Genomic DNA, 13,453 nt, shown 5'->3' with positions numbered 1-13,453 from the left:
AAGAATAATCGGTCAATCAGAACTAGTACATAGTGCCTTCAGGGAGAACCTTTACCCAGTACCCTATAACCCAGGAGAGGTGCTGGCTTGTTCTGTCTAGTTGTTTGGGCCTATGGTCATACTGATTTCTAAATAACATTTCTTACGTTATTATTCCTTTATAACTGCAACTAATGCCTATGTTTGGAGAGAACTTTGTCATAGCCAAGGAACTCTTACTCTTCCTTTTCCAAAACACATCTGTTTATGCAGGCTGGTCCCGACCTGTTGGGACTGTAATACCTCATCTTGGCTCTCCATTGTCATGTCCGTTGAATATGGTCTGAGACAGCATATATTGTGTACCCTCCTATTCCCACTTCTCAGCATCAAGATTCATACTTCATTCATGGAATTTCCTTTCCTGAGGTAAGAATTTCCACACTTACCCTGAGTATAGGCAACAAGTCTCTGACAACTCTACATCCCTTTGACCACCTGACATAGTGACTGACACAGGAGATAATTAATGAATAAGGAAAACTAAAGGGTAGAAGGAAGGAAACAAAAGACAACTGGTATCTCCTTTTCTCTGGACACTCACTTCTCTTTCTGTAGGTTCTCAATCTGCTCAGTCAGCACTTTTTCCTCCTGCTGCATTGCTGCTTGCTGCTGTTCTGTGATGTCAGTCTCCATGGCTATTTCACTAGTCATGGTCTCTTCAGGGACATCAGACATGGAAGGCAATTGGACTTTAACAGGAGAGGATGGACTTGGATAATTTCCTCGATGTATACGCCCTTTTCCCTGCAGAGAAAAATCATTTTAGAAAGTAAGTTAACTGTGTCAGTTTTATGTTGATCACTTTGGACAACAAGTGTCTTCCATCATATCATGAGAATGATAGGATTGAGCAGGCATAGGATATTTAGCAAAATATCACAAATCCAACAAATTAGGTTAAAAGAATTCTATCAAGAACACTGAAACGTGGACACACATTTCCACCCCTGGGTGTTAAGATCCGTCATGCTGAGATGACAGTCTTTTAATCTAAGCTGTGTACTAAATAGCTTCAAGCCTTAAAACTTAAAACTGAGTTATGTGGTCACAGGAGCCACATTTCAAGTGCTCCAGAGCTATAGGCAGACAGTGGCTGCCACACTAACAGTGAAGATACACATTGTTTTCAACATGCTTACAATGTTCTGACAATGCTTAATAATAGCTTTAACCTTGTAAGGACAATCTCTGGGAAGATAAAAAAAAAATGTCCTGAAACTCAGGTTCTAGAGGGAAAAACATCATATAAGAGATCACTATTGTGATATGTTTTCTCAAAATTTTTCTATTTTTAACACAAGGGAGGGAAAATCTCATTATTGTTTTAAATTAGTTACCTTACTTATGACTTTGGTTTCTGGTAATAGCTTACTAGGTTTAACAAATTGAATCTCCTGCCAAGAGTGACTAGATAAACATAAAAACAAACACACGCTTGAAAATACTGGATAGCTAAAGGGGTGGGGCGGGGCATTTACTGGTGATTTGCAGTTTCATAGAGACAGAGTCCGAGCAGAGCTTTGAACCTACTATAGTTGGCAACTACAGCACAGTCCAGTAACACTCTGGAGTTACACCTAGCCTATATACATGTTTACAAATCTTAATCAGAATAAGCTCATTCTTATTAATGAATCATCTACGGCTGTTTTGTTCAATACTGGCAGAAATGGCTTACAAAATCTAAAATTACTTACTCCATTATCCTTCAAAGAAAAAGCTTGCCAACCCCTGAAGTACAGAATAAAAGGGTTATGAGTTGCTTCCCCATAAAACCTCCCTACCTCACACTGGTATGGTAAATTGAAATTATCACAGTTCTTACAGATGTGATAGCCTAGCTTCAATTCATCTGCATGGTCTATATATATTTGGTACAAAAATTTTAAACTTCTAATACTGAATTAAAATGATGAAACTGCTAGTGTCCAAGGATCTAACACAAAATTAGATTATTCTCTGTATGTAAGCAATGTCATCCCAGGCCTCAAAATACTTTCTACAAATCATTTTCCAAATCCGAAGTAACCAGGAATAAAAGTAGACAATGAAAATTAAAACTAGTAAAAACAAACAGAAAACAAAAGCTCTCAAGGATTGTGGCTATCAGGACAAACTAAAAACATAATTGAATTAAGTAGAATGGAAGTTAGGTTTTTAAGAAAAATCCAGAATGAAACCAGGAGAAACCAAATTTCATAGACAATTGTAAAAGAGCAATAGAAGCAAAATTTCATAGACAATTATAAAAGAGACTAAAACAGTAAAAAAAAAGATGCACCGTAGAGGTGAAGGGATAGTAGACATTGACATGTTAAGTCATAAAACATTAAAAAAATCAAATGATGATATTAATGATTGATTTAAATGACTGTTTAAAAGTCCATATATGTCTTCAAAAGAGGACAAAACAAGGTCTGTATTTAAAAACATTACTAAAAACCCAAGCCAAGGGGGGGGGATCTTAAAAGCAGTCAGAAAATAAAAACAAATTCTCTCCAAAAAATAGCAATAATTAGATTCTAAGCTCCACAGAAATAATGGAAGAAAACAATATGGCAAATACAAAAAGCAAACACACACAAGACAATGAAATGATATTTATTTAGGCTGTGAAAAGAACAAGTTACCACCAATCTAGAACTGAGCAAAAATCTTCAGGAATAAAGTAGGAAAATTTGATTCAAGCAGACCTAAGCTTAAAGAAAATTCTCAAAAGCAGGGAGGAAATGCCCAAAAGTTAGATTCAGGAATGAAAACACACAATGACAATGTACAGACTACCTAAAACAAAATGTTTTATATTTATAAATCTATAAATAGCAAAAAAAGAAAGAAAAAACTCCGCTAATGGCAATTAAGTCAGACAATAACACATTAAAGTCCTTGCACATTATCTAGGAAAAAGATAAAAAGTACCAATTAATGAGCATTGAAAGGATACAGGCAAATGATGTGATCTTTAGGCTAAAGGAGTATAAAACCTCTAGCAGAATGAAAATGGGATAATATTAAGGGGGAAGCAATAAAAAAAGGACAAAGGAGGCCAGAAAGGAAAAGGGAACACATCAGGAAAAACAACAAAACCTGCAGATTTAACAGATTTAAAATATAAACATAGGGGCTGGAGATAGGCTCAGTGGTTAAGAACATTGGGTGCTCTCGAAGACCTGGGTTCAGTTTCAGCATCCACATAGTGGTTTACAAACATTGTAACTCTACTTCCAGGGCATCAGACACCTTCTTCTGGCCTCCTCAGATACCATGTATGCGTGTGGTACACAGATATACATGCAGGCAAAATACTTACACACATAATTTTCAAAAAAAATCCACATATAGTATCAATAGCATCACACACACACACACCCCAAATGCAGGCAAAATACTTACACACATAATTTTCAAAAAAAATCCACATATAGTATCAATAGCATCACACACACACACACCCCAAATGCAGGCAAAATACTTACACACATAATTTTCAAAAAAAATCCACATATAGTATCAATAGCATCACACACACACACACACACACACACACACACACACACACACACACACACACACACACACACACACACACACCAAATGCTCATGTTAAAGCTGGGAAATTGTCAGAAACATGTTATTTAAGGGCTACATATAAAATATTCAAAATGGTTGAAAGCAGCTAAGTGTGGTGGCTCATCTGTAATCCTAGCACTTGGGAGGCTCTGAGTCTGAAACTACCCTAGAATATATGAATTCCAGGCCTGGATCTCAGAGAGTTCAAGGCTAGCCTCATCTACAAACAAGTTCCAGGATAGCCAGGACTGTTACACAGAGGAACCCTGTCTAGAAAAACAAACAAAATCAAAAAGAAAAGAGAAAGAATGAAAAGCTTCAAGTCATGTACTCCTTAATACCAGCACTTAGAAGGCAGAGAAAGGAGAATCTCTGTGATTTTGAGGCAGCCTGGTCTGACCTACAGAGCAAGTTCTAGGACAGGACTACACAAAGAGACCTTGTCTCAAAAAACTAAACATAAAAGCTTGGCATAAAGTGAGAAGTACCATTTATAATAGAAGGATTTTCAGAGTGACAAAAGCTCAAATTATGAAGAAGGTATAGCATTTCCAAATTTGTTTATGTCTATATAGCTAAAGCCATTTCATAATGGCTTCAAACGATTTGAATAAAGTATCAGCAAAAGTAAAGACATAGACAAAGCTGTAGTCAGCACAGTAGTAGTCAGGGATTAAGTATGTATGCTCAGAAAACTATTAGGAATCTAGCAGATACATTCTTCCACAGAATTATGTGGGCTATGTCCCAATTTGTTTGTTTGCTTGTTTATTTATGTGAGTCAGGGTCTCACTATCTAATTCTGGTTGGCCTGGAACTCATTATGTATTATGTAGACCAGCTGGCCTCAAACTTATAGAGATCTGTCTGTCTCTTCTCCCCTATGCTGAGGGATTAAAGGTGTGTGCCATGATGCCTTGTTTAAGTTGTTTTTATACAAACTAGGAAAATATAACAAGTACATTTAAGGGAAGGGCATTCTAAGACAATTTTGTATTTATGCATAATCATAGGAGCAAAAATTCTTGATGCATTATAAACTGAACTGAGCAATACATCAATGATGGTTTAACATCAATAAAATTTACAGTTCCCAAAGCCAGGCACTTAGCTTGAGCCTGTAAAACCAGTGCTCCTGAGGCTGAGGAGGTAGATCACTGAAAATTCTAGGCCAGTCTGTGCTACATTGTGAAAAATCTCAAAAAGGTATAAAATACTTTAATGCGGATATATTAAAAACCTTAAATATCTGGTCTACAGACTGAGTTCCAGGACAGCCAAGGCTGAAAAACCCTGTGTTAACAAAAACAAAACAGCAAAAAACAAACAAAAGTCAACATTACACCACAATACCAACTCAGAAAGCCAGGAATCGAATGAACATGCTTAGTCTCATAAAGAAAATAATATACCAAACATCATGTTTAGTGATGGTGGAACATGCTAAGAATGATCATTGTCACTGTTTCATTCAACACTAAACTGAAGGTTCTAGTTCCTTTAGAAAAACAAAGAGGAGGTGTAAGGACTATAAAAAGAACAAATGATAATTCATAAATGATACAGCTAGGAAATGCAAAGGAATGCTCAGAACAATTATTAGGTGACTTCAACAAAGTCACTAAATGTAAGATAAAAACACCAAAGTAAATTGGATATTTTATGTAACAAGTAATGATAAAAATTTAAATAAAATTGATATAAAGTTACATTAATAACTAAAGTTGAAGATAAATGAGATCTCAACATATAAAATAATAAAACACTTAAGATAACTTATGATATACATGTAAAGATCATGTTCATGGGTGGGAAAATCAGTATCACTGAAACAGCAAATCTCTTTAAAAAAAAAAAAAAAAAAGCAATTTACACATGTAGTGCCATCTCAAAAAAAAAAAAAAAATCCCAGGGGTTTTGTGAAGTTGACTTCATACTTTATATGACAATATGAGTCACAAATAGCCAAAACTGAAGAAGATAGGTTGACCTTTTAAAACCAGCTTATTAGAAAGCTGAAGTAAAAGGGCCAGTGAAGTGACTCAGTGGGCAAAAGCACTTGCTACACAAGGTTGACAACTTGAGTTTCATTTCCCAAACCCACATTAAAAACCCAGATGCAGTGGCTTGCATCTAGAATCCTAGCATTCCTGTGGTGAGGTAAGAGGCAGAGACAGATGTTTGGGAAGCTAGTCTGGAGTAAGCAGCATGAAAGAAACAAGAAAGACCTGGCCTCAAACAAGGTACAAGGAGAGAATGGACTTCCCAAAGTCCTCTGACCTCCATACACCTGGGTCACAAACCCATCCCTTGTATACATGAGACACAACATAAAAACACCAGATTAAGTAGTAGTACTGTCAACATGATCGCCAAAATGAGGTATCTAAAAACAAACTAGACATATAGATAAAATAATGAAGCTTTGAGAAGATTAAAACCTTAGTAAATAAAAAAAATTCTTAAACATACCTCCAAAGTACTAATAAAACTAGACTACACTAAAATTAACCTCTATCCATCAAGACAATTTATTTTTTATTTTTTGAGTCAGAGACTTGTTATGAAAGCAATACTGGGCTTCAATTGATGATCATCCTATTGTTACCTCCTAAGTGCTGGGGCTGCTTGCATGTACCACCATGCCTGGCTTGAAAGACACTTCTTTTGTTTGTTTTTGAGACAGGGTTTCTCCATGTAGCCCTGGCTGTCCTTGAACTCAGTCTGTAGACCAGGCTGGCCTCAAACTCGGAGATCCCTCTGCCTCCCAAGTATTGGGATTAAAGGCATGCCCCACCACCAACAGCTCAGAAAGTCACTTTTAAGAGAGTTAAAAAAAATTAAACCATAAAATGTAATGCTTACAACAGAAATAACTGATTATAGAATTTAGGCAGGATTCAGAAAGAATTAGAAAAAAGATAAACCCAAGTATAGAAAAATAGAAAAGCACATTTAGCATGTTCACAAAACAAGGTTATCTTGAAAGCTGAACCTACTTGTGCACAGTAGAGTCATAGGACAGAATTCCAAATTTAAGAAGTGGTATGCATATATGATGGCTAAAAGTAAAGTATGTGACAATACAAGTGCTGGGGAAGTGGTGAACCATTCAGAAATTCCTGTAAACTACTAATTATAGTTCAGCCATTTTGGAAAATGTTAAAGATATATCCCATGACCCAACAATTTCACCCTTATACATTATCCTAATAAAAATGTGTGCATGTTACCTATTCCCTCAAATCAAACTCTATTGTCCATAAACAATACACTGGATAAACTGGTATTTACTTCTGAAATAGGATACAGCAACAAGAGTGAGCTGAGTTACAACTAAACACATCACGGATAAGTCTTATACACATAAAAGCTGTCTGAAGTGTCAGAAAATAATCCATATTATACAACTTCATCAGTATGTGTCTGAAAAACAAAACAGCACTGTGCTCAAGGATACAAATTTTGGTGGCAAAGAAACAGGATTTGCTGCAGTCAGTCTTTAAATGCCTGGTCTGTTTTTAGGTACCCTGTTTTGATTTTGATCATCTTATATTTACAGTACTGTAGTTCTATTGCACTTGGGAGACTGAAGAAGGAGGAATGCAAGTTCAAAGCCAGCCTGATGTATACAGTGGGGGAAAAAAATCAGAAACAGAACTCTGATTAATAGACCTGGGTTAGAATGCTACAAGCCTAGTCTATAGTTGGTTTCCAAAACTAGCAAAAATACTGGAGTCCAAATGTTTTAATGTGAAGGATTCTAAGTGATGACACCTTTTGAAAGTTATTCCCAGTTTACCTAATTACCATTTTTTCTTAATATTAAAGTAGATAACAATGATTGTGGCCTATGAAGAGTTTGCCCTAAGGTTCATAATGAAAAAAGGACACAGGAAGACATAACAGATAGACACAATTCAGTACTGTCAATCAGTACATAGTTAGAATGGTGACTATGATTCTGAGTATGCAGGAAGATACTTCCTTCATGAAGAATTATGATATTTTTTGATGATTCATTCAAAGCAAGTACATGTAACTTGTGGGTTCATTTGTGGGTTGAATATATCAAGAGGAAGAACTATACAGCATCCAGATAGAAGTAGACATAAATAGCTGGAAGCACAAATCTTAGAATTCTAACAAAAATTTTACCCCAAATAGGAAAAGTAAAGGATCACTGTTATCATTCACTGAGACAGGAACTGAATTCTCACTATGTCTAAGGGATCTTCTTTCCTAAGAAAGGTCTTGTATCCACGGTTTTTGTAGAAGACTACCAACCTTGCCTGGTAATCTTGCATAAAGCCTACCTTTGTATGATATGGAGATACATGATATCTATGGTAGTAGGTATTGAGGCTGATTCAGGGTTCATGCCATAATGAGAGTTAGTAAAGACTTTAAATATAGCCACTGTAGGTTTGTGTGTATCAGACTTTCTGTGTAGTGCAATAAGCCAGCCAGAGTATTGTGATACAAGAGTCTCTTTCTCCCTCTAATTCTCTCTCCTTTTCTCTCAGCTGAGAATTGAACCTAGGGCCTCAAGCATAATTTAGTCAAGTATTCAGAACCACTCTACCAGGTTCTGAATATAGTTCACAGATTTCCAGTAGGGGTATGGAGGCATTCCTATAGGATGTATAATGTGGACAATGTTTTTGTAATAATGTTAAAACACTATTTGCCCGTTCCACTTACTGACATTTACACTAATCAGATAAAAGGAACAGTGAGTGGACACACACTGCTGACAACTAGTTATACTAGGACAACCCTCAGCAGATTGCAGAGGGAAGTGCTTTTGTATTCTTGTCATTTTATCATACATAAATAAAAACAGTGAATTTAACCCTTCAGGGTTAATAATTATATGACTTGGACTGGAGAAATGGCTCAGAGATTAAGAGTACAGGCTGTTCTTCCACAGGTCCAGAGTTCAAATCCCAGCAACCATATGGTAACTCACAACCATCTATAATCAGATCTGGTGCCCTCTTCTGGCATGCAGGCAGAATACATACATAATAAATAAATCTTTAAAAAATAATTATATGACTTAACTGATGGCATGAAACTGACTAGTTTGTACTTGTGAATACATGGTCTTAAAGAAGGCAGTGGTATAGAACTGTACTACTAGTTGTATTTGTACAATTACTTGCTTCAAAACCTGAATGACTTAGCTGCTTTTATCTTCAAACACTGGGATAATTGACAAAGTATGACTATTCACATAGGAGTATGTTGTACAGGCTTTGTTTTGACCCTACTTGAAAGGAGCCTATTGATTTCAAGTGACAATTTTTTTCACTGATAACACTTTAAGCTTTCTAAAAAAAATTAGAATTTTGGAAAACTTGTAACTTCCCTGAAAGTTTGACAGCTTCCCATACCACCTCAATGCCATTGGTAAGAATTTAGACAGAAGATGCTGTCCCATTTTAAACCAGCAGTTTTCAACCTGTGGGTCACTACCCCTTGGCAAACCTCTATCTCCAAAAATATTTACATTACAATTCATAACAGCAACAAAATTACAGTTATGAAGTAGCAACAAAAATAATTTTATGGTTGGGGTCACCAGAATAGGAGGAATGATATTAAAGGGCCACAGAATTAGGAAGATTGAGAATCACTGACTTAAATGGTACTGGCATTGTACACAGAGATGATAGGTGTAGTCTAAAAAAAGTGAGAAGAATATAGGATACCATATCTATAACTGAAATTTAATATAAAATGCACTTAAATAAGACAAGCATTTGAAAGAAATTTAATAGTGATGTGCTGTTAGGTTGATAGTCTGAGGAAAAGGGAAGCTTTGGTATGGTAGAATTGACAGTTTCTACACAGTTACTAGTTACTAATAAATGATACCTTTATTTATAGATCAACAAGTTAATGCTTCCCAGTAAAATGAGTATACAGAGACAGGTATTTTGAAATTAGTTTCCACATAGCTTGGTATTTTAGCTTTCTACTCTTCCATTTCTCCTTTGCATAAACACTTTATAAAGAGAGGCAGCAACAACAAAACTCTGTCTAATGCTTATGTAGATAAGAGCCATATTTCTACATTTTGGAAGGTAACATCAGAGTCACAGTTATAAACAGATACATAAGCTTTACTCATGATAGATACTAAAAGCCACAACAGGTATTTCAAATAATAAAGTGGATTTTCTAGGAACATAGCTCATACAGCAGAATGAATCTGAGAACCTCAAATCTTCAACTCCCACCTTTTAAAGATTTAACCAAAATAGAATTATCTGACAAGGAAAAACAGTATATTTCAAATGAACACTGTTTACAGAGAAAGTGAAGGACCTAAAGAAAGTGGTTAAGAAAAAGGCAAGTGAAGGCTGATCAAAAAGTGGGGCCTGAACTGGGATTTGAACATGTAAGGCAGACAGGCACGAATGACTGACAGAGCAGAACAATCCCCGGATGAATCAGACACAATGATGTGAAGTGACTATGACACATTGCAGTATTAATACATACCGAGACTGAACTGCGGGTAATGCTCATAAATCTAACTGCAATTAGTACAGGTTTCTGGATTAGGAAGGACATGAAAAGGAAAGCAGAAGGTTAGAATGTACATGTCACTGCCCCATTAAAAGAGAAGGCTAAACCGTTTAGTGGAATGAGTATATCCATTCTCTGCAGTACTGGCAAGGAGGGGATGCACAGCTCTTCTACTTGCATTGAAATACAGTTTTGCAGTAAAGAAAGCTCTTTCCTTCCTTCCTAGATGAGTACTAATAAATTAGACCTCTGAATACAGAGCTAAAATTCTTAATACAGAAAAGGATTTCTGTTTGTATGCAGTGCCAGGGATCAGCCTTGTCTTAAAGGCAAGCATTCTATCAACTCATGTAAAGTTTCAGATCCAAATTTCACTTTTAGATAGGATGTCTATTATTAATGCCTTGGGGAGATATTTAGGTCATATCCTATAATGAATGTGCTAGCCAGTTGTATGTCAACTTGACACAAGGTAGAGTCATTTTCAAAGATATAACCTCTGTTGAGAAAATGCTTCATCTGACTGGTCTGTGGGCAAGCCTGTGGAGCATTTTCTAGATTGAAAATTAGTGGGAGGGTCCAGCTCATTGTGGCCAGTATCACTTCTGCTGAGCAGGCTGAGCAAGCCACAAGGGGCTAGACTGTAAGCAGTTCTCTTCCCAAAGTTTCTGCCTTCAGGCTTCTCCCCTAACTTCCTGGAATGATGGACTGCAAACCCTAAACTGAAATAAGGCCCCCCACCCCACGCCAAGTTGCTTATGGTCATGGTGTTTTATCACAGTAAATGGGAATCCTAAGACAATGAGCTTCAATTAATGTCTGAGTAAGCTTGTTTTTATATTTCTTCCACTAACCCTACCCTCTGTTGAACATATGTTCTGTACAAGGAAACTGACATAGGAAAGGAAGAAGTAGAATTATTTCAACTCCAATCTAACCACAAATTATAATGACATGGAAGAAGCACTGTGGGAGCCCTAGTAAAATATAAAAACTGGGAGGCTGCTGTTTTGAAAGATTTTCTGGGGATGTGAAGTAAGTACCTGCTGCACAATGTTATTTTACAACTGAAAGGAGGGGTAATAACAAGTAGACAAAAGTTAAACTTTAAGGCATCAGTTGTTTACCAGAACTTCAGATCCTATTGATTCTTAGTTAATGGTAACTGAAGTTATCTACATAATTACTGGTCACTGGTTACAACAGAAGACCATTAATACAAAAGTCAGTAAATGGGCCTGGCAGTGGTGGTGCACGCCATTAATCCCAGCACTAGGGAGGCAGAGGCAGGTGGATCTCTGTGAGTTCGAGACCAGCCTGGTCTACAAGAGCTAGTTCTAGGACAGCCTCCAAAGCCACAGAGAAACCCTGTCTCAAAAAAACAGAGAGAGAGAGAGAGAGAGAGAGAGAGAGAGAGAGAGAGAGTAAATGAAGAAAATAAATTATCACTTATTAGCTCATCTTAAACCCAACAACAAATCCCTAAATAAATCTTTATTTTGATCATAGAAGACTCATAAATGGAATTCTGCTTCTGTATGAATAAGCACTTTAGTTCATATTCAATTCTAAATGATTAAGTTCTCTACTGTCAGAAATCTTGGAAGGACCACCAAAAATGATATGGTTGAGAGTAGGAAAAGATAATGGAAGGATATAGAGAAAAGGTTTGGATAAAGTTAAGTTTTCATGGCATGGACAGGTAAGCAGGGAAGGTTATAAGTTATTCAAAATATTTTAAAAATTCTGCAAATTTAATTACATATATTCTGTACATACATCTAAAATAACTTAAAGATCAACAGATATTCATAGCAACTATGTTTCTTCTGAAAAGTTCCTTCGATGTATAATCCATGTCACAAATAGCCAAAAAAAAAAAAAAAAAAAATCACAGAAAGCCCCTCCCTCTTCACCATGGTTCCATGTTTTGCATCTTACCATTGATCTACGAATCAGTGATAGTCTGGTCTTTGCTTTATTTTCAGCAAATTCCAGGCTACTGATATCTTTGAGACGAGCCTTATATTTATTCATTTGTTCTACAACAATCAGCTCCACACAGCTGAAACAGGAAGAAAGAAAAGACTGTTACAAACGGAAGTAAATCAACTCATGTGTGGTATCCCTAGACTACTTTGAACTGAGTGTCCTAGACAGCTGAAGGGTGAAGGAAGTGTCCTTTATTTATGAGCTCAGACAAAAGAAGATTCAGAATGGTGGCTAACAACTTTGTCTGCATTTATAATAAATCAGATCAATTAATAAATCAGTTAATTCTGGGGAAGGGATTCAAGCCCTTGAATTTTCCAAAAGTTCTACTGCATTCAGATTCAGAAAACAAAAATAGGCTTAAGAAAAAAAGTTAGGGTGAAATGTGGGAATATTGAAGTATTATAATCAAAGAGACAGAGTCATAAGATCATGATTAGACTACATGCTTTACAAAGAGATATAAACTATAACTCGACTAAAGAGAAATCCATTTACAAATTTTAAGTAATCCTAAATCGAAGCAAGCCTTAGAATACCCAAGAATCTGCTTAAAGGCACTGGAGCTTATGAAATCATTCACTGTGTTTGATATTTGGATAAAAAGAACTACACCAACTAAAATCCTGTAGAGATGAATGTGGCTGGCCTTACGTTGTAGTCTTACTGATATCTTGTACACTTTGTAGTGGGTCAGTAGTGTCAGGGCAACGGAGAATGCAAGGTGCAAACACAATGGCCAGAGCATTAGCAGACATTCGATTAGTGTCTTCCTGTAGAGCAATCCTAAGAAATAAAGCAAAACCAAGACAAGTGAAAAGGAGATAAAAATAATAGTGGGAAAATAAGGAAAAGAAGACAGTATGCCCATAGTACTGTGCAGATACCTACCTAAGTTTAGACTTCTCCCCTTTACCTGGAAAATGGGACTTTTACTACTCCTTGAAATAGTATGGGTCATAGGTCAACATACAGCATATCAGGAGAAGTTTGTGACCAGCTGCTTAAGGCCAACATCATGAACATGTCTACAGAGTTGAAGCTGTATTTTTTACTAATTTTTAAAATATGATTTATTTATTTTTATGTACAATGGTGTTTTGCCTGCATGTATGCCTGTGTTACAGTGTCACATCTCCTGGAACTGGAGTTACAAGACAGTTGTGAGCTGCCATGTGAGAGCTGGGAATTGAACCTGGGTTCTCTGAAAGAGCAGCCAATGCGCTTAACCTCTAATCCATCTCTCTAACACCTAAAGTAGAAGTTTTAAGGGATTTCCAAATACCTCACACATCTAATCAGAGAGAGA

At 36.4% G+C, this 13,453-nt stretch overlaps 1 protein-coding gene across 6 annotated transcripts in view; it reads right to left on the bottom strand.

The window, feature by feature from the left end:
• Positions 1 to 13,453, bottom strand: part of Myo9a (myosin IXA) — a 178,756-nt gene that overhangs the window by 7,930 nt on the left and 157,373 nt on the right. For all 6 annotated transcript variants that reach the window (XM_027414855.2, XM_027414857.2, XM_027414860.2 and 3 more), the window contains 3 exons: positions 12,799 to 12,930; positions 12,094 to 12,217; positions 584 to 786 (listed from right to left, as the gene is read on the bottom strand). In XM_027414855.2, coding sequence (XP_027270656.1) covers positions 584 to 786; positions 12,094 to 12,217; positions 12,799 to 12,930 — 459 coding nt within the window. The remainder of the gene's footprint in view (positions 1 to 583; positions 787 to 12,093; positions 12,218 to 12,798; positions 12,931 to 13,453) is intronic.

This window comes from Cricetulus griseus, chromosome 4 (genome assembly GCF_003668045.3).
Source record: "Cricetulus griseus strain 17A/GY chromosome 4, alternate assembly CriGri-PICRH-1.0, whole genome shotgun sequence".
NCBI lineage: Eukaryota > Metazoa > Chordata > Mammalia > Rodentia > Cricetidae > Cricetulus > Cricetulus griseus.
This window is presented reverse-complemented; position numbering and strand designations above follow the sequence as displayed.